This window comes from Lepus europaeus, chromosome 10 (assembly GCF_033115175.1).
Source record: "Lepus europaeus isolate LE1 chromosome 10, mLepTim1.pri, whole genome shotgun sequence".
Lineage (NCBI taxonomy): Eukaryota > Metazoa > Chordata > Mammalia > Lagomorpha > Leporidae > Lepus > Lepus europaeus.
The window spans coordinates 82,568,904-82,596,061 of record NC_084836.1 but is presented as its reverse complement, the minus strand read 5'-3'; the positions used below and the strand labels follow the sequence as shown (position 1 = coordinate 82,596,061).

Sequence of the window (27,158 nt, the reverse complement as noted above, 5' to 3'; positions counted from 1 at the left end):
TTGCAGCTCTTATGACAGAAAGCTAGGAGGAAACCCGGGAAGTCTCTACCCAGCATACAGAAATGCACAGAAAGCTAACATGAAGCCAGTTTGCAGAGCTCTCCTTCTGCTGAAAACAACCATACATGCTCTCCCTGCAACTATGCCCAGCTGTTATACAAGGAAGCAGTAATCTTATGTACTGGACAGAAGTTCTCTGAAATATGAGGGTATTTTTAAAAGGTCATGGAAAATATATATTATTTAAAAAAACCAAGTGTGAGCTTCAAAAATTTTGAGTGCCAAAAAAAAGCTTATTTTTTAAAATTCAAATTTTTCACAAACTTTTTTTTTTTTTTGACAGGCAGAGTGGATAGTGAGAGAGAGAGAGAGAGAGAAAGGTCTTCCTTTTTGCCGTTGGTTTACCCTCCAATGGCCGCTGCAGCTGGCGCATCTCGCTGATCCAAAGCCAGGAGCCAGGAGCTTCCTCCTGGTCTCCCATGCGGGTGCAGGGCCCAAGCACTTGGGCCATCCTCTACTGCCTTCCCGGGCCATAGCAGAGAGCTGGCCTGGAAGAGGGGCAACCGGGATAAAATCCGGCGCCCCAACCGGGACTAGAACCCAGTGTGCCGGCGCCGCAAGGCGGAGGATTAGCCTGTTAAGCCACGGCGCACAAACTTTTTTTTTGACAGGCAGAGATAGACAGTGAGAGAGACAGACACAGAGAGAAAGGTCTTCCTTCTGTTGGTTCACCCCCAAAATGGCCGCTACCACCGCCACGCTGAGTCGATCCGAAGCCAGGAGCCAGGTGCTTCCTCCTGGTCTCCCATGTCCGTGCAGGGCCCAAGCACTTGGGCCATCCTCCACTGCCTTCCCGTGCCACAGCAGAGAGCTGGACTGGAAGAGGAGCAACTGGGACAGAACCGGCGCCCCAACTGGCACTAGAATCTGGGGTGCCGGCGCCGCAGGTGGAGGATTAGCCTAGTGAACAGCGGCGCCGGCCTCCACAAACTTTTTTAAGTGTCTTCGTATACAAGACCAGGGGAAAAATTATCAATGCTATGTAAGAATTCAACAGAAGCACATTCTGTCCTGGGCATTTAAAATCCACTTCTTGGGGGAGGGCATTTGATGCAGTGGCTGGGCTGCCACTTGGATGCCTTTGTCCCATGTCAGAGTGCTTGGTTCAAGTTTTGGCCTCATTGCTTTTGATCCAGCTTCCTGCTGAAGTGTACCTGGGGAGGCAGCAGATGATGGCTCAAGTCCTTGGGTCTCTGCCACCAATGTGGGAGACCTAGAGTGAGTTCTGAACTCTTAGCTTCAGCCTGATCCAGACCTGGCTACTCTGGTCAATTGGGGAATAAACCAGTGGATGGAAGAGTACACTCTCACTCACTTGCTCTCTCTCTCTCTCTCTCCTTGCCTTTCAAATAAAATGCAAATGATTTCTTTTTTAAAGTTTACAAAGCTCCACTTCTCCTTAGTGGCAATCCATTGCCTTGCCAATACAATTAGACCTCAATCTACTACAGAAAATGTAGATTGCATCTCTGATTTCCAAAGAAATTGTTTGAAGGTTTTAAACCTAAGTTGAATTTATTTGCACTCCTAGTTCTTACTACAGTGATGTCCTTACCTCAGAAAACGGGCGACTGCTGTCCAAGCTAAGTCTTGCCAAGGTCTTCAAGTAAATACCACAGGAGCCACAGAATTGGGCAGACAGCTGATTGCTGGCCCCACATTTAGAGCAAACAGAGCAGCCAGAAGGAATGCTGAGCTAGAGGACAGAGAATATGTTTAAGATCTTAGTTATAATTTTCCCATTTAAATTGTTTTCATACCACCTCATCTCTAGCTATCAAAACAGTACATGCCCATACCCTCTGATCCACCAATGCTTCCTTCTAGAATTTATCCTACAGATGGACAAGTACTCAAAGAGATATATTCCAGGCCATCTCCTGCAGAAGAAGTCATTGGAAACAACCTAAGTGTCCAACCATAGGGGATAGCCTAGATACATCATAGTACATAGATGCAGACAATGAAATGTTATGAATCCACTGGAAAGAATGAAGAGGTCACTAACAAGCTCTATTGCTAAGTGAAAGGACTGGATCAGTTTACTTACAGATGCACTGAACAGCTGAAGCAATGCCCCAGAAAGGGGGTAACAGTGATTAGTGATGGCTTCTGGGGAGAGGAATTGTGGCACTGACATGAGAAGGGAGACTAACCCTGCACCCTGAACCTTTTTTATTATTTGCATGCAATACTTTCTCAGATGAGGACATACAGCAAACAATTTTGAGTGTCGTATTGCAAAAGGTAGGCTAACACAACTCTCATAAGAGATGAAATGTCAATAGTCAAATAAATGAGTGAAAACTGTTGAACCTTAAAGAGATGCAAACCGAATGCCAATGCAAGATGGTTCTCTCCAGATTCCTGGGGAAACAGGTGCCAGTATGGCAGTCATAGGAGTGACTTCTGCAAGGCCATGGAGGCAGGGTGTGGCTCTCTCCAGGCCAGTGGTGAGGTGTATGTTCAGCACAACGAAGCTTGCTTTTAAAATACCCACCACGGCTCCACACCAGTCGCAGAAGCGCGCCTGCCGGAGATTTCGGCGACCACATTTGGAGCAGGAAGTGATCTCTCCTTTCTGAGTGGGTGGGGGAGGGGCTTTATCTCCACTGCACATCCACTGGTGAACAAAACAGCATCCACAGGTAAGATCAATGCCACAGTCTCCGAACCCCCTCCCAACCCCAAAACAATGCAAGTCCTGGAAATACAGGAATCTTACTAAACTTTGATGGGCTTTACCAATTAATAACTTGGTGGGAGGGACACATGTTCCTTCACAGGGGTCAGAGGGAGCCAATGGCACTGGTGCCTCACACATCCTGATCTCCCTCAGTAACTTTACTCATCAAAGGTCGCAAGTTTGCCATTGATTTGATAGTAGAGAAAGAATGTAAAGAGAGCTGAGCTACCTAAGGTATCGTGGGTGAGGTTTATCTTCTATTCCTTGGGACTCTGGCTTCCAAAAGGAAATGTGACATTATTTTCCACTCCGGATACATAAAAATAATTGCTTCATTTTGGGGAAGGGAGGGGAGGGAGACAGAACTGTTTCACAAGAATTTCTGAGACTTCCGTAGGTAGACCTAGATTAGAGGCTTTGCTCGGGCTACTTACAATTGGGACAGTAATAGGGACTGCCACCTATTCACCTGCTATGTGAGACACTGCTCTGAGCGCTGCCCTGTGCCCTCCCATCAGTCCACACAACAGGCCTGGGAGGTGGGTGCCCCCATCACAGCAACGGGGAGGGGAACCGGGGCATGAAGACAGCAAGACCCCAAATTCAACCCCAGGCCTTGTGACTTGACAGCCTGACTTTTATCCACGACTCCTCACAGCCGCTTCAATACAATGCAGGTGTGTAGGGGATGTTTTGGGGATGCCACACGACTGACAGCCATTAAGTACCCAGGAAGGCGTGGCACAGGACCAGGCTCCAAAGTCAGTTGGCTGCCTTCCCGCGCTGCTGGCTGCTGGCTGCTAGAACCTGACTTCAAGAAGGGAAAGAACGTGGCAGTTTCACATCTTCCCCACCAGCACAGTAGCTGACACCTTGCATCCGGGTCATTCAAACAGCTCCCAAATCAATGGGTAACTGATTGAGCCAGTAACTCGGCAGGTGCGCCGCCTAAGATGCACACTCAGGAGAAGGTTTCCTAAGGACAGCTCTTCCTCCTGAGGCACTTTATTCCCCAGCCCCATCGTGCTTTGCTGCAGGGCCTGCTCTGTGATCCTGCAACCCAAACCTAGCCAACAAGAGGCCACATCGGGCCCCACTGCCCACTGAGGCCTGGGAAAAGAGAGCCCTTGCTGTGTGCGTTTACTCCCACTTCTGTGCAGAGCCAGTCCTTCAGGAAAATCAAAGGAGAAACTCTTGCAGACTTTTGCTTTCCATCTTGTATTTCAATTACTCTACTGTTAATAGGGCTTGGATAGAAAACAAAATTGCCAGTCTGGATTTCTGTCTTCAGACCTTTCCTTGAAATGCATCTATTATTCGAGTGGATTTCTGAATAATCACATTGCTTTAAAAAAAAAAAAAGGAAGAAAGAAAAGTTACCTTACCCCATCGTATTAATGCTGCCAAACAAAGAAAAAACATAAACCTATCAGAATGAATGTACCCAGTTACTTCTATGGTACCTTCATTCTCTCACCTAAATTCTAACATCTTCACATGAACATCTGAACTCTGATATGCCATTCAGATAAAGATACAATTTTTACAACAAACTCAACTTTGCAATTGTTATGAAAATAGTTTTGTTGATAGATATGACCCATCACTGACAGATAGGACTCAGAAAATTCTATCACTGATAGTTAATAAAATCAACCTAAATTATTGTACTATTAATGTAAGAAGTCCAGAATGCCCGAGGAAAGATGTCTGAGTAATTTATTTAAATCTCCTGGCAAGAACATCCCTGGACTGAGTCCATATGGTCGCTCTTTTCTACGTTCATGTTTTCTCATTCTTACTCTCTGTCTCTCTCTCTCTCTGTCTCTCTCTCTCTCTCTCTCTCTCTCTGGCTCTTGGAAAATCACAGAGCGCAACTGTGTAACAGGAGAGCGACATTAAGTCTGAAACCACATGACCACACCGACATTCAAATAACTATCAACAAAAGATTACCCTAAAATTATAGCAGATTTGATTCGGGAATAATGTGCTTTCTGATTACATCTGACAGCTCGCTATCAAGTTTTGAGTCTCAGTTCTGAAAAAGAAACACATATTAAGTAACAGAAATTATCTTCCTAAAAGACTTCACGGACACTTTCCTTCTGGAAATGACAATCACTCCCAGGGAGAAAACAATGAGAAAATCTGCTCCTAACACATGGAGGCACTGGACGGAGAGTGAACACAGGCAGGTGGGCCCTTGCACACGCACAGACGGAGGGAGTTACACAGAGCGAGTCCCCATCTCCATGGCCTGTAGGCTGTGGCTACTGACAATCCCCGCAGTACCCATGAAGTGGGGGGACAAAAGGCATTATTTCCAGAAAACTGAAGCTAGCCTTGGCTGCTGAAGACATAGGGAGCGCTCAGAGACAGACGGGGAGGGACCCCCAAATCCTGTGAGCTTACATCTCTTACAGACCCCTGAACAGCACAAACGCAGGACAGACTCGAAGCTCAGCTAAAGACAAAACACCTGACTAGAGACAACTTGGGTTAACAGTATGGCATATTTTATAAAATTAAACATGGACTTAGACAGGAAGCATTTATCCAAGAGAAATGACAACTATGTTCATATGAAGAGTTGTATATGAATGCAGCACTGTTTATAATATTCCCAAAATGAAAACAGCACAAGTACCCATGAAGAAGTCAATCGGTGGTATACGCATACTGCAGAATACTATTCAGTGATCAATATCAAATATAAAGATTATGTATGATAATGAACATTCGCCAAACTGTGCAATGAAAACAGGTGAATTTTATTGCACATAAATTATGCCCCAATAAGACTGGGAACCAAAAGAGTTCTTTCAACTCCACTGGTCTTAGATGGTTAGTGATTAGACACAATCTTAAAGGATACCTTGTCCACCTCCTCCATATGGTCGAATTGTGCCTCTCTCAGAAAAAGGCATTCGGCACCTCAGAATGTGCCCTTACTTGGAAACAGGATCTTTATGGAGGTCATCAGGTTAAAATGTGGGGTCTTCAGAGTGGATCCTGATCCAGTGTGACTGATACCCTTAAAGAAGAGGGAAATCTGGGCACAGAGGCAGACACACACGGAGGGAAGGTGATGTGAAGACACAAGGAGAACCTTGGGTGAGGGCAAGGGCAGGGATGCTGAAGGATGCACCTAGAAGCCACGGGGAGTGTAAGGCTACCAGCAGCTCGATGAGGGGCTGGGACAGTTCCCTCCCCAGTGCCCTCAGAGGAGGCATGGCCCCAGTGACACCCTGATTTTTGGACTTCTGGACTCCAGAACATGAGGCCACACATTTCTGTTGCTTCCAGTTGCTTGGCTTTAGCGCTTTGTTTCAGCAGTGCTAGGAAACTAAAACCCTCCCATGTGATACCAACCATGATGACCACACTGATCAGCACGCACTGTCCAGTTTCCCGAGGAACCTCTCTGAGAAGATGGCAAACCCCACAGACCACAATACATATGACAGCCTGACAGAAACATTTTTCCTTTTACGTTGGCTAGTAGATGCCAGCTTCTTCTTGGAGTCAACTGGAAGTCATTTTACAGTTTATCAGACATACTTTGTAAACATAAACAGATCATCTAAACTGAACCCATCCACTGTACTTCAACTGCATGTGCCCCTATTTCTCCAACACTCAACACAGACTGGCAGGAAACCTAAGAAATGGAGTGGCTACCAGGTTCTTGATTTCAAAAGCAGCAGGTGCACCCAGTCAACAGAGATGAACTTGACTCAACAGAAATTATAAATGGGGCCCCACAGGCTATGCCAGTCTCCCAGGCAAAGCTGTTACATAAAATTGCAGAAATTGTCAGTTTTTACTGACTCCTCTCAAAGTTAAGGCTTTGGGGGGGAAAAACAATTTTGCATGGATGGATATCTAAATTCTTCCCCATATAGAGAAAGGTTACTTCCAATTTACCATGAGTAAGCTTTATTTTTGGTCTCTCTGTCCACTGCAGATTATTTTTCTCTTATCAAACATGTAGCAGCCGCTAAATACAGGACTGGCACACGCAGTCCACCTACCTCTCGTGATGAAGGCAGGGCCCCCTCACAGGTGACACAGTATCTCAGGTGAGCAGGATTCCCCGTGCCACAGGTGCGGCAGATTGCCTTCTCCTTGACAACAGGGAAAGAGAAATACACATTCCACAATTGTGTAAAGAAATCTCCAAGCAGTCGCGTCAGCGTATGAGACAGCTAAGGGCCCCATTACAACACCCACGCCCTGAATACTCAGTCTGTTTAGTAATTATCACAGCACAATGTCAGACAACAGAGCTGTAAAAGAAATGAGACTCCAAACAAGAGTATTCACGTGATCTTGGGAAGACAAATGGAAAATGTGGCACTCAGTATGTGTAGGTTTGTTTATTTTCCAATGTGGGAAACTTGATGGTCAGTAGGCTGTTCATTTCGTGCTTTAACAGGGAACAGAGGGACTCAAGACCAGCAAAAGCTTCTAAGTATGTTTACAAGTAGTCTGGCTCTTGGACTAGGATGTTCCCCCATGGGGCTTTGTGTTAAATATGAATTCAGGTTTGCTCTGTAGTTTCTCACTGTTGGGAAGGGGAATCATAAGTGCAACTTTCCAAGTCAAGATCCTGGGGTTACAGGTGCAGTACTGAAAAAAAAATTTGCTTACTTGCTTCTAAGCTCAACCGGGTCCACCATCCAAACCTAATAAGTCACAATTTCACCTAATCCAAACATCCTCTAACCTGGACCTGTCTTGCAAAATATCTTTTTTAAAAAAAACTTCTAATAAATTTTATTTTTTTAGTAGTTTCAGGTTTACACAAAATTGAGCAGAAATCACGGGGCCAGGAATGCTCACCCCACCCCACACACAGTGACCCCGTGTACTAACATCCCATGCCACAGTGGTACATTTGCTACAACTGATGACCCCATGCCGACCCAGGAGTATCACTCATGGCTTGCAACAGGCTCACTTCTGCCAAACCCTGTTTAAAATCATCCAATCCCTATGTACATCTTTCCTTCTTCTCCCTTCGAAGACACTACTAAGACTCTCAAAGTGGCCGTCTACCTTACTGCATCAGGCCCACTGCACATCGTTTTCTTGGTCAGTAGCTTTTTTCTATGGTCTTGGGTGGCTTCTGACGCCATACCTGGACCTCCTTCCTTCCAGAGCAGCGGTGATGACCCACAGTTAGAAATCATTTTAGGGGCTGGCACTGTGGCGCAGTGGGTTAACGCCTGGCCTAAAGCGCCAGCCTCCCATATGGGCGCCGGTTTGAGACCCGGCTGCTCCACTTCCAATCCAGCTCTCTGCTGTGGCCTGGGAAAGCAGTGAAAGATCGCCCAAGTCTTTGGGCCCCTGCTCCCGTATGGGAGGCCTGGAAGAAGCTCCTGGTTCCTGGCTTCTGATCGGCGCAGCTCCGGCCATTGTGGCCAGTTGGGGAGTAAAACAGCAGATGGAGGACCTCTCTCACCTCTCTCTCCTCTCTATCTCTCTCTGCCTTTCCTCTCTCCATGTAACTCTTTTAAATAAATAAATAAATAAATAATGTAATCCATAAGCTGTACACTGGAAATTTATATTCATTAAATAAAAGTTAAAAAAAATAAATAAATATTTTTTAAAAAATCATTTTAAATCACAACCCACTAGATTCACAGACTCACAGCTGTTTGCAGGGATGATCTGGGACTGGGGCCACCATCAAGTGGCCTCAGTAAGGATGCTAGATATCTATGAGGATTTTTTTTTTTAAGTCAGTTTCCTCATTCACCATCCCATGCATAGCATTTGCAACATATCATTTATTTGCCTGGTACTAAGCAATTTAGTGACTCCACTGGGATAAAACTTCTCCTTATAAAGCAGTTAGGAGACGAGAACATTTTTTATTTATTTATTTAATTGAGAGGTAGAGTTACAGACAGAGAGATGGAGAGACAGAGAGAAAGCTCTTCTATCTGCTGATTCACTCCCCAAATGGTCACAACGGCCAGAACTGGGCCAATCTGAAGCCAGGAGCCAGGAGCTTCTTCCGGGTCTCCCACGTGGGTGCAAGGGCCCAAGGACTTGAGTCATCTTCTACTGCCTTCCCAGGCCATAGCAGAGAGCTGGATTGGAAAAGGAGCAGCCAGGAAACAAACTGTGCCCATATGGGATGCCAGCACTGTAGGTGGAGGCTTAACCTACTATGTCACAGTGCTGGTCCCAAGGAGAACAATTTTTAAACTCCCCAAAAATAAGTCTTAGTTGACATAATAAAATGAGCAAGAACGTTGGAAACAAACTAACAGGCCACTGAACACTTAATCTCAGAGCTGACTTTGTAAGACGCTAAGCTAAGGTGCTGCTTGCTGTAGAGTCATAATGCTGGCCTCAACCCTACATCACTGTGCGCATGGCTCAGTCTCACAGGCAGTGACTGTATCCCAGTCACGGGAGTCCTCAGATTCAGGGGAATGACTTCAAGAGGATTCCAGCCCTGAGCCTCATGGATTCTAGGAACCCCAACATGAATGAAGTCCATGCTGCTCATTAAAGCTCAAAGGAGGGGCCAGTGCTGTGGTACAGCAGATAAGGCCCCTGCCTGTGATACCCACATCCCCCATGGGTGCCAGTTCTTGTCCCAGCTGCCCCACTTCCAATCCAGCTCCCTGCTAATGGCCTGGGAAAGCAACGGACAATGGTGCAAGTGTTTGGGCCCCTGCTACTCATGTGGGAGACCCGCTCCTGGCTCAGCCCTGGCCATTGCATCCGCTTTGGGGACTGAACCAGTGGATGGAAGCTCTCTTTCTCCCTTTCTCTCCGTCTCTCTGTAACTCTGACTTTCAAATAGACAAATAAGTCTTTAAAAAAAAAAAGTCCAAAGGAAACTGAAACATCTCTTCTTGCTGAGGGAGAGTTAATGTCTTCAGGTGAAAGGGGATGAGAGGAGAGGAGCTTGTAGGCTCCAAACATAAAGAAAAGCTAAGGAAATGGAAATGTCCATGACCTGATGTGGTCAGTTTACACAGTATACATGTGTTGAAATACTGCACTGTAGCCCATTAAAAATGTACAAGTAGTACATGTCAATTAAAAACTACTACATGTTAATCAAAAAATTATTCAAGATACATTTGAAAAAGCCCCCCAGAAACTAAGGGCCACAGCCAAAGGAGCTGGGTAAACCTACGGGACGGTTCATGGACACCCCATGGAGAGATCCAGAGGCCTGGGACAAGGCCCGAGCACCTGCTGCTCTCAGAGTCCTGGCCTGAAAACCAAGCTCCTGCATCCTTCCAATGTTTCCTGTTCAGATGCTTGCTCAGGTTCATATCATTCCCTGTGAAACACTGGCATTGCTGGGAGTTCAGATTTCTTCCAAATACTCCTTTTTTTTTTTTCACAGTCTATTTTAAAGTAATCACAGATCATTAAAACCATAGTATATTCCAACAACGCCTTACAGTGCAGAACACACTATATCTGTGGTTAGTTTTCCAACCAGAAGGCAGGAAGAGGTGATGCCAAGAGTGAACAAAATGTTTTCGTGAAAGAGATATAATTAAGAGCTTAACTGTTAACAGTATAAGATGTATATTTTTAGAAGGTATGTCTTTTAACAGATCTTAAAAACCTAATGCTAGGGGCCGGTGCTGTGGTGTAGAGGGTAAAGCCGCCGCCTGCATACCAGCATCCCATATGGTCGCCAGTGTGAGTCCTAGCTGTTCCACTTCCCATCCAGCTCTCTGCTATGGCCTGGGAAAGCAGTGGAAGATGGCCCAAGTGCTTGAGCCCCTGCACCCACGTGGGAAGACCTGGAAGAAGCTCCTGACTCCTGGCTTCAGATCGGTGCTGCTCCGGCCGCTGCAGCCATCTGGGGAGTGACCCAGCAGATGGAAGACCTCTCTCTCTGTTTCTCCTCTCTCTGTGTAACTCTTTCAAATAAATAAAAATATCTTAAAAAAATAAAATCTAATGCTAAAAAACACAATACACTAGGGAAGAACACAGTGCCAGTGGAAATCATCATAAGGTTCTCACTTCTCAACAAGACAGTAAAGGCCAAGTCATTATTTCCTAGGATCTTGGGAAGAGTAATGTTGGACAGAGCCCTTTTATGGAAGCTGGACCAAATTCCAGGAACACAGTTAATGTGAAGCTTGTTTACTCAATACTTTCAAAGTCCATAAAATCCCTTGAAAACTCAACATCAGAAGTTGATTAGGCTTGATTTTCTATATTTCATTACTGAATTCTTAGTTGGTTTCCTCACTGTAAGGTGTATATTCTAACTTTGGCCCAAAAACCAAGTAGAAAAAAAAGCTATGAGTGACCATCTCTCTCTCTCTCATCAGATTTGCCCTTCAAGGGCCACTCCTGTATTTAATGCTACTAATCAGATAGAAGTTCTGTGTTTCTCCTCAGTATAGAATTTACAACAAATTGGAAGGGGTATTACTTCTACCTTTGTATCTCCCTGCCTTCTCACAAAATGAGAACAACTCTGGATTCCAAATACTCAAGATGGCATGATATATGATGAATTAAGGCCACAACTAACACCTTTTCTGAATATTCCAAAGAGTTTGGAATGGTATTATCTTCAAACAACCTGAGCAAATATATTAATAAGTTCTGCTGTGAGTGACAGAAGACCCAGAAGAACAGTGGCTTAAACAAGAGAGAAGCTGATTTCCTCTCATGTGTAAGAGATCTAGGCACTGGCTTCTGGGGCTGGATAGTGGCTCTCTATGGTAGTTTTCAAAGTGCCTTAAGATTAAACACAGTCATCTCAAAAAAATCTTAGTAAATTTTCATCTATCTGACATTGACCTAAGAATTTCTTCAAAATCTCATTTCTGAAGGCTGTGCATAGCCTGGAACACAACACTGATCTTTTCACAGTAAAGGGTGTTTGGCGGTGAAAGAAAAAATAATTTATCTGTTCTCTTAATACATTTGCCGACATAGAACCCATAAACCATTCTAGAAATGTTACAGTCCTGATTGTACATTAGTAAACCCACAAATTTGCATACTGATAAAAATTCTTGCTTTTATGTCCAAAATGCCCTTTATCAAATCCATTTTATCCACTATGGCCCTCATTTAGAATTGAAAAGGTAAATGGGGCTATACGTTAAAAAATGATGAAAAATATAATTTTATATTAAATGATTCTGCCAAAATTTTTTTAATTTTATTTTTTATCTTTTTATTTGAAAGTCAGTGCTAAGAGAAAAACAAAAATAACAAAAAAAAAAGAAAAAAGAAAAAAGAAAAAAAAAGTCAGTGCTACTCAGAGAAAGAAGGAGAGGTAGAGAGAGAGAGAGAAGTCTTCCATCCGCTGGTTTACTCCCGAATTGGCCGCAATGGCCGGAGCTGTGCCAATCCGAAGTCAGGAGCCAGAAGCTTCTTCTGGGTCTTCCCACGCAGGTGCAGGGGCCAAGGACTTGGCCATCTTCTACTGCTTTCCCAGGCCATAGCAGAGAGCTGGATTGGAAGTGGAGCAGCCGGGACACAGACCAGCACCCATATGGGATGCCGGCACTGCAGGCGGCGGCTTTACCCGCTGTGCCACAGCGTCGGCCCCCCTGCCAAAATTTTTAATGGTATAATTTCTCTAGTTTTTTAAATGTATGCAATAATATATAATGTGTTCTCCATGTGACAAGGTCTAATCATTCTTTTTCAACAAAAGCATGAAGCCATTTTAAGGGTGAGATGGTAAGTCAATATTAAACGCAATGTTGCAGTTTAAATTCAGGCAGCAAAAAACACTAAGTTAACAGTAATGCAATTTGTTCTTCAAATCAAAGTTCGGGAAATAAATCTCTTGTAACATTACAGATCCTACTGACAAGCTGAACACTTGGTTTAGCAGGACACCTTATTAGAATGGCTTTTGCAGGGCCGTCATTGTGGCACAGTGTGTTAAGCCACTGCTTACAATGTCAACATCCCAAATGGGTGCTGGTTCGAGTCCAGGCTGCTCCACTTCTGATCCAGCTCCCTGCTAATAGCCTGGTAAAAGCAGTGGAAGATGGCCCAAGTGTCTGGGTCCCGGCCACCCACGTGGGAGACCCAGATGAAGCTCCTGGCTCTTGGCTTTGGCCTGGCCCAGACCCAGCTGTTGCAGCTATTTGGGGAGTGACTCAGCAGATGAAAGACCTCTCTCTCTATCTCTCCCTGTCTCTCTGACTCTGCCTTTCACATAAATAAAACAAATAAAATCTTTAAAAAAAAAAAAAAACAGAAAGGGTTTTGTTTATAGATGTTGTTGTCCATTCTACCAGCTAAAGACAGACATTACTTTCCACATATTCCACTCGTGTTTTTACAAAGTCACACTTCTTTACCTTCAAGTGGAGGCTGGCCTGTGGCCGCAGCTGCAGCGCCAGGGTGGCCTCGCACACCACACAGATGGGAGTGTTCATGGGCACCAGGTTTCCACATTCGGCACACAAGCCCATCTGCACAAAGCAAAGGCCAGGTCTGTCTTGGGCGCAAAGACTGAAGGAGTGGGTAGATCTTAGGATGTAAACATTTTGTTTCCTGCCGTGAAAACAACTTTTAATATAATTACCTTACATTACTATTTTATTATATTTCTATTAATAATTAAAATACATTTATTGAAGAAGAGAGGGAGTACACGCACATGGGGAGGGGTGCAGGAAAGAAAAAGAGCCATGGGAAATTAACTTCAGCACGATGGAATGAGGAGGTCAATAAACACCGTTCTCAAAAAGCAGCTATAAAGTCCAATGGAACTGTCAAATGTCAAGCACTTCTGAACTCTGAAAGTCAACCCAAGGCAGGAAACAAACAGAACAGTTCCTAAGCCCGCCTGACCTTCACACCACAAGTCTCCGTGGTTCCCGCACGGGGCGGCTTCCTCCTTCCCCAGTTCTGTGTGTGGCCACTCTATGGGGCAGGGCTGGCTATGAAAACCAGCGGATGCGTGGCTGCTAATGGACAGGCCTTGCTTCCTCTGAGCAGTTGTGAAGACGGCAATTCTCAGTGATGGGCAAGGAGGAAGGGTTGGTGCTCCACTAGCCCGAGAGTACGGTCCTGCTTGGGATAATCAATGGACAGTCAAACCCACGAAGGACTTAACAGGGAGTTGCAGAGGCTAAACTGACTACACTTGAGAAGCTCTGCACATGTCCTTTGTTGACTGGGGGCCAATACACACCTGCAGCATAAGTCATGGTGGGCCCAAGGCACCGACACCGCCCTGGCTGATGGAGACTGAAGAGGATATGCAAGAGAGCTCAGCACAGAGCAGGAGACAGCGGGAAGCATGGATGTTCTACCCATCCCACAGACAGACCCAAAGGCAGAGAGCGGAAGCCCAACTGACTCAAGGTGGTGGAGCATAATTTCTGGTCAGTCTTCAGTTGGACAGTAATAAATGCAGACCCAAGGGTAACTCCAGGATTAAACACAAAAAACAAGAAAAAAATTAACCTCTGACATCAGTGGCCACACACTGCAGAAAAGACAGGCATTAAATATTTAATCCACATAAATAAATAAAAAACAATAACCCCAAGGGGGAAAAGACAGAATCCAGAGTTGCTACAATGTAGTGTTCCTTCAAATGTTCAGTATTCAAGAAAAAATATGAAAGACACAAAAAGACAGAAACCAAGAAAGCATGACCGACATCCAGGGGGAAAACAGCCAACAGTCTTCCTCAGATAGATTCCAAAGCAGGGGCTGGTGCTGTGGCACAGCAGGTTAAACCGCAGCCTGCAACGCCAGCATCCCATATGGGCGCTGGTTCGTGTCCCTGAGGCTCCACTTCTGATCCAGCTCCCTGCTGTGCCCTGGGAAAAACAGCAGAAAATGGTCCAAGCTGGGCCCCTACCACCCACTTGGGAGATCCAGATGAAGCCCCTGGCTCCTGGCTTCAGCCTGGCCCAGTCCTGGCTGTTGTGACCCCCTGGGGAGTGAGCCAGAAGATCTGTTTCTCCTCTCACTTTGTAACTCTGTCAAATAAATAAACTTTTAAAAAAGATTTCAAAGCAGTTATTATTAAAAATGTTCAAAAAACTAAAGGAAATAACATTTAAGACATTAAAGAAAGTACAACGATCTGATGAATGGGGACTCTTAATACAGAAACAAATTCTGAAAAAGAACTGAGACAAAATCTGGAATCGAATCTGTTAAAAACAAGAGAAGTGAAAAAAAATCAAAGAGGGACTGAACAGAAGATTGGAGATGAGAGCAGAAACAATCTGTGAACTTGAAACAATTCAACATAAATGATTCAATCTGAAGAACAGAGAAAAAAATACTTAAGAAAGACCAGTGGGGCAGTATCAAGCCTACCAAGATACGCATCATGGAGACAGAAAAAGAATTTGAAGAAAATAATAGCCAAGAAATGCTGCACATAGGAAGAAAAACAGTAATCTCTCGGGAGCTGGCAGAACAGCTGGAAGGCTGCTGAGACAAGCTGGGGGCCGCCCCTGGGCTGCCGGTGGGACTCACCAAGAAATGTAGAGGCATCGGCACAACTGGGCATCCTATTGGTTAGCTGACCACCACGGAGCAAAAAGAGAGGAAAGCACACCAGAGCCAGGAAAAGAGGTGAGCCCGTTCCCCGGCAGAGTCCCTAGGAGCAGTGTCCCTCCCACTAGGGACAAAAACATCCAGCCAGCGGGCAAAGGAGAAACGCCTACAGGGGGCAGCACCACGGCCATGAGGCAGAGCAGGGCAGGGTGGATTTGGAGCCGAGGTGCACCTGCACCTCTCTACCGTGCTCCACTGCGTGTCCAGTGCCCAGGAGGAGGAGCCTCCCCTTGAGATCCCAGCAGCCCGGCTTAATAAATGGCTGTTGGTTCAAACTGCAAAGTTATTCATAATTCATCATTTCATTTATGTATACTCTCTAATAATCATTTCTTCCTACAAAAGCAAAATAATTTCTGAAAATCTGTTTCTAGGCAAGTGGAAATAACACTGACATTGCACAAACGGGAAAATTTGAAGCTAATGGGACCCATTCACATTTCGCTTTCTGTATTGTCTTCTGGAAGGAGCTCAAATGTATTACAGAGGTAAATTAACTTCTACCATAATCTTGAGCAACAAATTGGAGGAAGATTTAAAAAAGAGATATCCAGTTAGTACCTGATCCCTTGCTTGAGGGCATAACTCAATTCTAAGACCTGGAACTCACTGAATTTGTATAGTTTTCTTAGTGACTGTGTCTCTAAAGAGCATCATTTTTCACTCAGCATCACAGATCTCTTTAACCTGATAAACTCCAGTCCAAAACAACCCCATTTTTCAAGTCTTTTTAAAATATTGAACACATTTTAGTGAAGGCTTTCATTTTTAGCAAGGCAAATATGTCTTACAACTAACTGCAACTTAAGTGGCAAGATAAAATCAATTATCACCTACACATAATCAGCCAAAGCTCACAGACTTAAATGGACTGATCAATTCTTAGCTTCTTTGAACAGAATGCTACATCTTATGGATATACAAAATATACAGATATAGATAAAGTAATTAGTACTTCTCTCCATTTATTTCGAGAACACGTTTCCTCAGCCATGAACAGAAATATGAAATGGGTAGGGAACACTTCTTTATCCATGCAAAATTCAATAAAATGGTTAAGATCTCAACATTTTTCTGAGCTTCTGTTCTGCAAGGACATACAAAGGAAATGACTGCAAACACGTGTTTCCATTGCTAAGTAGGAATCTGCATAGTAAGATGAATTTGCCAGGAATGCCATCACCCGGTATTTATATCTGTGGTTCATGGGTACCTAGCCTGTGCTACTGCTGTAATTGAAGATCAGATAAGCCAGTGAATGATGTCTGTAAGGCATGTGCTTGCTCACCTGGGCTCCTTCTGGGGGCGGGAGACGACAGCCAAATATGGGTGGGACAGGAGAGCCACATTCTTGACAGAAGCGAGCAAAGGGATCAGGTGGGCGGGGGGCAAGGCAGTGGGCACACCTACAACAAAACAGGTTCCTGATTGGCCATGTTCTGATGGCCTGGGAAGGCTGGTGAAATTCCGAACGTGTTCAAACAGTTTTCCAAACAAAACAAAACACAGGCAGACAGCTCTCAATAGCTATAGCCCAAGGTGAGGACTGGAGATTCTGCTCTGGGTCCTTTCATTACAAAGCAGCCTCACATCTGGAGCCTCTGGTGTCTGTGCCTGCTGGCCAGTCCAACCTCACCTCCTGACTGTCAGAGGAGGTTTATCAAGCAGCTTCAACCTCATCTCTTACTGAGGCAGTGTCTTGTTGGATTTGGCATTTTGAGCGTGAGCCTTAGGGATTCCGGTAATGTTTACATTGCATCTTTCTGACTTCTTGTTTGGCCATGGGGCCCTCTCTGAGTGACAGGTCTTCCTGTCTGGCACTCTGGAGGGCCATCATGTTTTTCTTCAGCTACCTGATGAGTCCCAAGGTCTTGCCCTAGCAACATGTGGCCCCATTCCTGGCCACCTGGAGCCTGCCACTTAGCATCCAATTACCTAACTGGGTTGTGACCATCATCCAAAGTGAAAGGATTCTTGGAATTGGGCTGCTGTATGACTACATTGATCTGCCAAGCCTTTCCACCCAGATTGGACCCGTCATCCTGTAACCTACTGATCTGACCTGCTCAGTAGCCATGAGCCTTGGATACTGGGCCCTTGATTGCCTACTTTCTCCATGGCCTCTCAACAACTGTCAGCCACCATAGTTGAGTTCACATCCCCAGGCTCTATCCTGTTCAGTCCTTCCTTACTGGACCACAGTGTAGACTTTTCACCATACATCCAGCCTGGTCAACAACCAGTTGCCCCTTTCTAACCTCAAAGCTCACGAAGTGTTGCTCAACAATCCAGGGAGTGACCCACCTTGTCTCATTGCTCTTATCTCAACTGAAGACTTGGAGCTGTGGATCTGAGATGTTTAAGGCAAGTGGAATTTTTAGGAAAGAACACCAGAGGAGAGCTGCCGTGAGAGCTTCAGAACTCGGCAGAGGGTCCCCCTCAGACCTCCAACTGGGCACTAGAGTCAGAGCATGCGATGGGAGAAACTACTCATGATCATAAAATAAACATAAAGGTGGATCAGAGGAAACAATCTTCGGGACTCATATAAGGCTGTGAAGTTCATGCTCGTATCAGCCAGAGTGGAAAAAATTGATATGGGGCATCAGTTAGACCACAGCTACTTGAAATGTCCCAATTAAGAGTACAGAAATGATCAGGTATGGATTTAGCAAGGGCTAACTATATGCTGCTTAAAAAAAAATCAAATTGAGAGGCAAAAATAGACTAGAAATGAATGGATATAAATATATATATACATATATATAATGCAAACGCTAATGAATAGAGAATACTTAAACAATGCTACCAACTAACTTACCTAATTAACACATTAATCCTAGAAAATACACACTGTTTCAAAGTACACCTGGAACATTTACTGATCAAATCATACACTCTGTATTCTCTGACTATAAAGGAATTAAACTTGAAATAAATACCATAAGAAAAATCTTCTATTTTGGAAATTTAACAAAACATTTCTAATTAACTCACTGATCAAAAAGAAATAACAGAGGTGGGTGTTGTCGTACAATAGATTAGGTTACCACCTGAGATCCCTGCATTGCATATTGGAGTGTCTGGTTTGAGTCCCAGTTCCTCTGTCTCCAATCCAGCTTCCTGCTAATGCCCACCCTGGGAGGCAGCAGATGATGGTTCAAATACTTGAGCCCCTGCCTCACATCTATGTGGAAAAGCTGGATTTAGTTTCAGCCCTGGCTGATGCAGAGATCTGGGGAATGAACCAGCAGATTGATCTCTCTCTGTCTTTCAAATAAAAGTGTAAATATTAAAAATTTTTTAAAAAATTCCCAACAAAAGCATTAAAAATTTCATAGAAAATTCTGCTATTTAAAAATATGCATGTGAAGCTGGCGTTGTGGCGCAATGGATAAAGCCACCATCTGCAGTGCTGGCATCCCATATGGGCACTGGTTCAAGTCATGGCTGCTCCATTTCCAACTCAGCTCTCTGCTATGGCCTGGGAAAGCAGTGGAAGATGGCCCCAAGTCCTTGGGCCCCTGCACCCGTGTGAGAGACCTAGAAGAAGCTGCTGTCTTTGGATCGGCCCAGCTCCGGCTGTTGTAGCCAGTTGGGGACTGAACCAGTGGACTGAAGATTGATCTCTCTCTCTCTCTCTCCTTCTCTCTCTGTGTAACTCTGTCTTACAAATAAAAATAAATAAGTCTTTAAAAAATGCATTTAAATTTTTGTGCCAAAATAAACCTATTTTTTCCATTTCCATGAACTATTAGTAATCTTTCTAAGAAAACTCCTGACTCCAGTGATTTCACTGCTGAATTCTACAAACACATAAGAAATAATAGAAATTTTATGCAAACTCTTTCTAAAAACTGAAAGACAAAGAATACTTTCCAACTAATTACATAAAGCCAGAATTAACCTAACATTAAAAGATGAAAACATTCACAAGAAAATTCCCCAATATCCCTAAGGAACATGCATGCAAAAAATTCTTTAAAACCTGTTAGCCAGGAGAGGGAAGAGGAGGGGAAGGAGGTGAGTGGGAAGGCAGGTAGGGTGGGAAGAATTACTATGATCCTAATGTTGTATTTATGAGATACATACAAATAAAAAAATCCTGTTAGCAAATCAAATTGAATAATACATAGACTATATAATACTTTAACAATGGGGCTGGCGCTGTGGCATAGTGGGTAAATGCATCACCTGCAGTGCCAGTATCCCATATGGGTGCTGATTTGAGTCCCAGCTGCTCCACTTCCAATCCAGCTCTCTGCTATTGCCTGGGAAAGCAGCTCAAGAAGGCCCAAGTCCTTGGGCACCTGTACCCACATGGGAGACCTGGAAGAAGCTCCTGGCTCCTGGTTTCAGATCAGCACAGCTCCAGCCTTTCAGCCAACTGGGCAGTGAACCAGCAGGTGGAAGATCTCTCTCTTTCTCTGCCTATCCTTATCTGTGTAATTCCGACTATCAAATAAATAAACAAATATTTAAAATAATAAAATATTTGACAAACTAAGAATGAAGTATGAAAGAAAAACTGGACTTCATCAAAATTTGGAGGCTTTAGTCCTCTGAAAAACACAGTTAAGAAAATTAAAAAGCTTGGGGCTGGCGCTGTGGTGCAGTAGGTTATTCCTCCACCTGCAGCACCAGCATCCCATGTGGGTGCCGGTTCTAGTCCTGGCTGCTCCTCTTCCCATCTAGCTCTCTGCTGTGGCCTGGGAAGGCAGTGGAGGATGGCCCAAGTGCTTGGGTCCCTGCATCAGCATAGGAGACCTGGAGGAGGCTGCTGGCTTCGAATCGGCACACCTCCAGCCGTTGCAGCCATTTGGGGAGTGAACCAACAGAAGGAAGACCTTTCTCTCTGTCTCTTCCTCTCACTGCCTATAACTCTATCTCTCAAATAAATAAATAAAATCTTTACAAAAAGAAAATTAAAAAGCTAAATATTGGGAGAAAAGATTTGCAAAACATATGTCTGCCACAGGAAACTATGCACAATTCTACAATTAAAAGATTATAAAGTGACTGGTACCAAGTTAAAACGCTGCTTACAATGCCAGCATCCCATATCAGAGCTCTGGCTCAAGTCTCAGGTTCTCCACTTCCAGTCTAGCTCCCTGCTAATGCACCTGGGAAGGACCCTACCACCCACACGGGAGACCCAGATGGAGTTCCAGGCTCCTGGCTTTAGCCTGGTACAGGCAATGACTATTGTGACCATTTGGGGAGTAAACCAGCAGCACATGAAAAGATGCTCAAATCATTTGCCACTAGGGCAAGGCAAATTAAAGCCACAGTGAGACAGCACTACAATCTCACCAGACAGCCCACACAATGCTGGTGGGAGCACAGTATGAAACAACCACATTGGAAAACAGCTTGACAGCTGCTTAAAAGGTTAAACATACTTGTGTATCTAGCACATGACCCATTCATTCTACTTCAAAGGAAACAAGAGCATATATGTATAGGTCTTGTGTACAAATGTTCAAATCAATGTTATCTATAATAGCCCAAAACTGAAAATAACATGCATGTCCATGAATAAGGGAATAGGTAAGCAAATTTTTATGTATCTATACAATGGAATACTACTTAACAATAAAAACAAATGGATGAATCTCAGAATTATTATGTTGAGTGAAAGAAGCCTGGCAAAGAAACAGAGCAGATACCGAATCACTTGACTTATACATTAAATCAAACACAAGCTAAGGTAGTGTGACAAGAGACAGATCGACACTTGTCTAGGGATAAGGGGATGAAGAGGAAGGGTCACAAAAGGGTACAATGCAGGACTTCTGGAGGGGATGGTTTGTCATTTCCTTGATTCTGGGTATAGTTTCATGATTACATTTATGTCAAATTCAACTCTTCAAATAGATGCAGTTTATTGTATGTCACATAAACCTTTAAAAAGCTGTCAAATTTTGGGCTGCATTGTGGCATAGCTGGTTAAGCCATTGCCTGTGATGCTGGCATCCCATACAGGAACTAATTTGAATCCAGGCTGCTCCACTTTGGATCCAGCTCCCAGCTAACACACCTGGGAAAGTAGTGGAAGACAGCCCAAGTGCTTGGACCCCTGCACATACATGGAAGACCCAGAAGAAACTCCTGGCTCCTGGCTTCTGCCATTAAGCCATTAGGGAGTAAACCAGCAGATGGAAGACCTCTCTCTCTCTCTCTCTCTCTCTTTTTCTGTCTGTTTCTCCCTTTCTGTAACTCTGTCTTAAAAAAAAAACTTAAAATATTAATTTAAGAAGTTAGGCTAGGCATATCCATTGTTAAGTCTCTCTTTAAATTCTCTTTGACCATCATGTATCTTTAAAAGATTTAAGACACAGTGAAGAAAACATGATACTTACTTAAGGAAGTCTGTCTCTCTTTGAATTCTCATGATCTCTGTGCTTGTCAAACTCTTCCGGCCAGGTATATGTGCAAAACCAGGGGACTAAAATTAAGAACACAAACGCACATAAACACAGGTAATCAGTGTGGTAAAGACCATGGTATAGTACAATTCCACTAAAAATTCATTTTAATGTTTATTGTTTAAAAGTCACCATTTACTTTTTAAAAAAGTTTTATTTATGTATTTGAAAGGCAGAGTTAGAGAGAGGCAGAGGCAGAGAGAGAGAGCGAGCTCTCATCCGCTGGTTCACTCCCAAGATGGCCATAACTGCCAGAGCTGTACCGATCCAAAGCCAGGAGCCAGGAGCTTCTTCCAGGTTTCCCACAGGGGTGCAGGGGCCCAAGCACTTGGGCTGTCTTCCACTGCTTTCCCAGGCCATTAGCAGAGAGCTGGATTGGAAGTGGAGCAGCCAGGATTTGAACCAGTACTCATATGGGATGCCAACATGGCAGACAGCAGCTTAACCCATTGCACCACAACACTGGCTCCTGGAGATGTTCTTATAGGTGAGTCTTTTGAGTTTCCTAGAGGTGGAATCTTTGAGATAAATGTATACTAACTTGTATCCATTAACTCAGGCCCAGCCATTGAGGAGTGAACCAGCAGATGGAAAATCTCTCTCTCTCTCTCTCTCTCTCTCCCTCTCTCTCTCTCTGTAACTCTGCCTTTCAAATAAACAAAATAAATCTTAAAAAAAAAAAAGAACATCTACAACAACAGTGTACTGTTGTTACCCAGACACATTTACCTCATGTCATGTCAATGCATTTTTTAAAATATATTATTTATTCATTCAAATGAAAATCGGAGTTACACAGAGAGAGAGGAGAGGAGAGAGACAGAGATCTTCCATCCGATGGTTCACTTCCCAACTGGCTGCAATGGCTGGAGCTGCGCCAATTTGAAGCCAGGAGCCAGGAGCTTCTTCCAGGTCTCCCATGTGGGTTCAGAAGCCCAAACACTTGGGCCATCTTCTACTGCTTTCCCAGGCCATAGCAGAGAGCTCTATTGGAAGAGGAGCAGCTGGGACTAGAACCGGCGCCCATATGGGATGCTGACACTGCAGGCGGCAGCTTTACCCTCTACTCCACAGTGCTGGCGCATCAGGCCAGGGCATTAACCCACTGCACCACAGCGCCAGCCCCATCAGTGCATTTTTATTTGAGCATATACTTTTTTTTTTTTTCAAAAAAAGATTTACTTATTTATTTGAAAGGCAGAGTTACAGAGAGGCAGATGCAGAGAGAGAGAGAAGTCTTCATTCCCCAGATGGCTGCAACAGCCGGAACTGCACCAATTAGAAGCCAGGAGCCAAGAGCTTTTTCCAGGTCTCCCCTGCAGGACTTGGGCCATCTTCTACTGCTTTCCCAGGCTATAGCAGGGAGCTGGATGGGAAACAGAGCAGCCAGGTCTTGAACCAGTGCCCATATGGGATGCCAGCACCACAGGCAGTGGCTTTATCCACTATGCCACAGCACCAGCCCCTTGAGCGTATACTTTGTACCAGGCACTGTGCTTGATTCAGAGAAGGAGGCAAAGAGAAAGGTCACATGGCCCCGAGGAGCCGACCTTGTGTACATGAAATCACATGGCTTCAGTAAGGTATCACATTTGTGTTGAATCCCATGGGAACTGGAAAGGCAGGATACGGAGAAAAGTTTCTCAAGTGGACAAAAGGACAGAGGGGATTCCCAATGGAGGAAACCCAATGGCAAAGGCACGGTGCAGGGAAGTGCCTGGCCCGTCACGGGACTCATGGTTCTTGATGTGGTCTAGAAGGCCCGGTGGCAGGAAGATGGGGCAGAAAGCAAGGCTGAAGAGGGGACAGGAAGGGAAGAAGGGAACGTGGGGTGGGTGGATGGGGGGCAGTGATGTCCAACAGTAGTAGCATGTGCCTGAAGGCTGCAGCAATTATCGCCTTCACATCTCACCATCATGTGAATGGCAATGGGCAATGTTATCCTCATCTTATTTTATTCTTCCATGTTTTATTTTGATATCATTTCAAGCTTACAGAAAAGCAGCAAGGATAGTACTAACGATTCCTGGGGATCCAGGCTGATCAGCTGGGTAGGTTAACATTAGGCCCCATTTTCCTTTATTCTCTACCTTCCTCTGAATCACATGAGAATAAGTTGTAATCATGATCTCCCTTGGCCCCTAAACAACTGTTTACATTGCCTAGAAACAAGTCTTCTTATACTACAGTGTATCAAAATCAGAAAAGTTGGAGGTCATTCTGTGTAGAAGTTAAGACACCCCTTAGGGACGCTAACATTCCATATTGGAGAGCCTTGTTTGAGTCTCAGCTCAGCTCCACTCCAGATTCCAGTTCCTGCCAATGCACACCCCAAAGCCACAGGTAATGGTTCACGTGCTTGAGTCACTGCCACCCACGTGGGAAACTCAGATTGAGTTCCTGACCCCTGGCTTTTGCCTGGTGCAGCTCCAGCTGTTGCAGGCATCTGGGGAGTGAATCAGTGATGGGAGATTCTTTTTCTCTGTCTCGTTCCTTCCCTCTCAGTCTTTCAAGTAAATAAATCTATCTTCAAAACTCAGAAAAATTAACAGTGACAGAGTAACTATTACCTAATCGTCAGACCTTTGTCAAGACTTCATCAGTTGTGCCAATGATGTTCTTTACAGTTATCTGCTTTTTGCCCCTGGCGTAGGAATGAAATCTATAGCACATTTTCATTTACTCATTGCTATGGTATCAACACGATTTGGCTCTAGAACTTACACAAACATTTAAACCCCAAAGCCATAAATGAATGATACAAAGAGGGTAGGAACTCAATCCAATATGGCATTTAGAAAGTGGGGCCTAGTGGCCGGCGCGACAGTGCAATAGGCTAATCCTCCGCCTGCAGTGCCGGCACATCAGGTTCTAGTCCCGGTCGGGGCACTGGATTCCGTCCCGGTTGCCCCTCTTCCAGTCCAGCTCTCTGCTATGGCCCGGGAGTGCAGTGGAGGATGGCCCAAGTCCTTGGGCCCTGCACCCGCATGGGAGACCAGGGGAAGCACCTGGCTCCTGGCTTCGGATCAGTGCGGTGCACCGGCTGCAGCATGCAGGCTGCGGCAGCCATTGAAGGGTGAACCAATGGCAAAAGGAAGACCTTTCTCTCTGTCTCTCTCTCTCACTGTCCACTCTGCCTGTTAAAAAAAAAAAAAAAAGTGGGGCCTAGTGAGAGATCCTTAGGTTGTTGGGGATGTATTCTCAGAAGCTAATTTCTCACAAAAGCCTTGTTATAAAAGCCTGAGTCAGGCCAACCTCTCTCTGCTTCCTGACTCACTATATGATCTTTCACTGGCAACTCTCTCCAGACATCGCACATAACTATGGCTACATAAGACTTTTAAAAACAACAGTCATTGTGTTTTTTATTTCTTTTTTATTTATTTATTTATTTGAAAGATAGAGTTAGACAGTGAGAGACAGAGACAGAGAAAAAGGTCTTCCTTCTGTTGGTTCACCCCCTAAATGGCCACTATAGCCGGAGCTACACCAATCCAAAGCCAGGAGCCAGGTGCTTCTTCCTGGTCTCCCATGTGGGTACAGGGGGCCAAGGACTTGGGCCATCCTCCACTGCGTTCCCGGGTCCCAGCAGAGAGCTGGACTGGAAGAAGAGCAACTGGGACTAGAACCCGGCGCCCATGTGGGATGCCGGCACCACAGGCGGAGGATTAACCAAGTGAGCCACGGCGCTGGCCCCTGTGTTTTGTCATATGCCATCCATTCTTCAAAACAACAATTTTATCTCAAACATTTATTTGGGCCACACTGGTGTATACTCCTCATTGCTCAATAGTCCATTTGGAAACCAGAAAACCATTCTTTGCAGAAGCCTGGGAAGTGCCTTTTTGCTTACTGGAGTTTGCAAGCAGACCTTACCAGGTCTGTGGTCTCCGGCCTGGGTGTTCTGCTCTCCAGTGAATGCAGTGGGAAAGCAAATCAAAGAACCCAGGGTTCAGGCTGAGTCCCGTCTCTCTGACCTTTCAGCAAAATTTGCCTGGATTCCCACCACTTCCTGTCCTCACCATCTCTACAACCTGGATCCAAGCCACTGCCATCTCTCCCTGGAACAAAGCCTGCCCACCCACCTCACGCCTCATCCCTTCGCTCCTCAGGCCGTCCCTGTCATTACTGCTGCTGAGTGCTTCTCCCTAAGAGTTCCTCAGGGCTGGCTTCTGCTCATCTTTTTAAAAATTTTTTAAAGATTTATTTATTTACTTGAAAGAATTAGGCCGGCGCCGTGGCTTAACAGGCTAATCCTCCACCTTGCGGCGCCGGCACACCGGGTTCTAGTCCCGGTTGGGGCGCCGGATTCTATCCCGGTTGCCCCTCTTCCAGGCCAGCTCTCTGCTGTGGCCCGGGAAGGCAGTGGAGGATGGCCCAAGTCCTTGGGCCCTGCACCCGCATGGGAGACCAGGAGAAGCACCTGGCTCCTGGCTTCGGATCAGCGAGATGCGCCGGCCGCAGCGGCCATTGGAGGGTGAACCAACGGCAAAAAGGAAGACCTTTCTCTCTGTCTCTCTCTCACTATCCACTCTGCCTGTCAAAAAAAAAAAAAAAAAAAGAAAGAAAGAATTACACAGAGAAAGAAAGAGAGGCAGAAAGAAAGAGAGGTCTTCCACCCATTTGTTCACTCCCCACTTGGCCACAGCGGCCAGAGCCAGGATGATCCAAAGCCAGGAGCTAGGAGCTTCTTCAGGGTCTCCTGGGTACAGAAGCCAAAGGACTTGGGCCATCTTCTATTGCTTTCCCAGGCCATAGCAAAGAGCTGGATAGGAAGAGGAGCAGCCGGGACTAGAACCGGTGCCCATATGGGATGCGGGCACTGCAGGCAGCAGCTTTACCCACTACGCCACGGCGCCAGCCCCTCTGCTCATCTTAAAGGTTCCAACCAAACATCATTTGTCTCTCTTACTGCCCTCATTTAGAATCACACTTGTTCTTCCTCCACATTCTATATCCTGGGGGCTTCTACACGCCGCTCCTGCTGCCGCTGCTGCTGTGGGTCTAGGTACCCCACTTTGAGAACCATGGCTGTACCTCATTACGCAGTTTTATCTTTTTCATGACACTTAACCACTGCTTTAAATTTCCTGTTGATGACTGTTTAGTATCTGAGTGCTCCCTGGGTGTGGGGACTTCTCTTGCCCCAGGCAGCATTCCCAGCCTGGCCAGTGATTGGCACAGGCACCAAAACCCTGGATACATTGCCTTGAAGGAAGCCTTCAAAAAACAGGAGGTAATTCAGTGCCTTAAAGGTTTTACCTGGGACTGGTGTGTGGGTGGGCCGAGACCTGATCCTCCCCAGCCAGCTGGGATTTCCGGGGGACTCTCTGAGAAGCGGAGATCTTTCCGAGCTTTAGGGTCAGTTCTCTCATCCACGCCAGGCTCTACAATTACATTAAAACATCGTCTGTGAG

The 27,158-nt window shown here is 45.2% G+C and overlaps 1 protein-coding gene across 3 annotated transcripts in view; it reads right to left on the bottom strand.

The window, feature by feature from the left end:
- The window catches only part of DZANK1 (double zinc ribbon and ankyrin repeat domains 1), a 62,130-nt gene that overhangs the window by 20,698 nt on the left and 14,274 nt on the right, over nucleotides 1-27,158 (bottom strand). For all 3 annotated transcript variants that reach the window (XM_062202261.1, XM_062202260.1, XM_062202263.1), the window contains exons 6-12: nucleotides 27,004-27,128; nucleotides 21,676-21,761; nucleotides 16,602-16,719; nucleotides 13,087-13,200; nucleotides 6,784-6,876; nucleotides 2,561-2,683; nucleotides 1,616-1,756 (exon numbers count right to left, since the gene is read on the bottom strand). In XM_062202261.1, coding sequence (XP_062058245.1) covers nucleotides 1,616-1,756; nucleotides 2,561-2,683; nucleotides 6,784-6,876; nucleotides 13,087-13,200; nucleotides 16,602-16,719; nucleotides 21,676-21,761; nucleotides 27,004-27,128 — 800 coding nt within the window. The remainder of the gene's footprint in view (nucleotides 1-1,615; nucleotides 1,757-2,560; nucleotides 2,684-6,783; nucleotides 6,877-13,086; nucleotides 13,201-16,601; nucleotides 16,720-21,675; nucleotides 21,762-27,003; nucleotides 27,129-27,158) is intronic.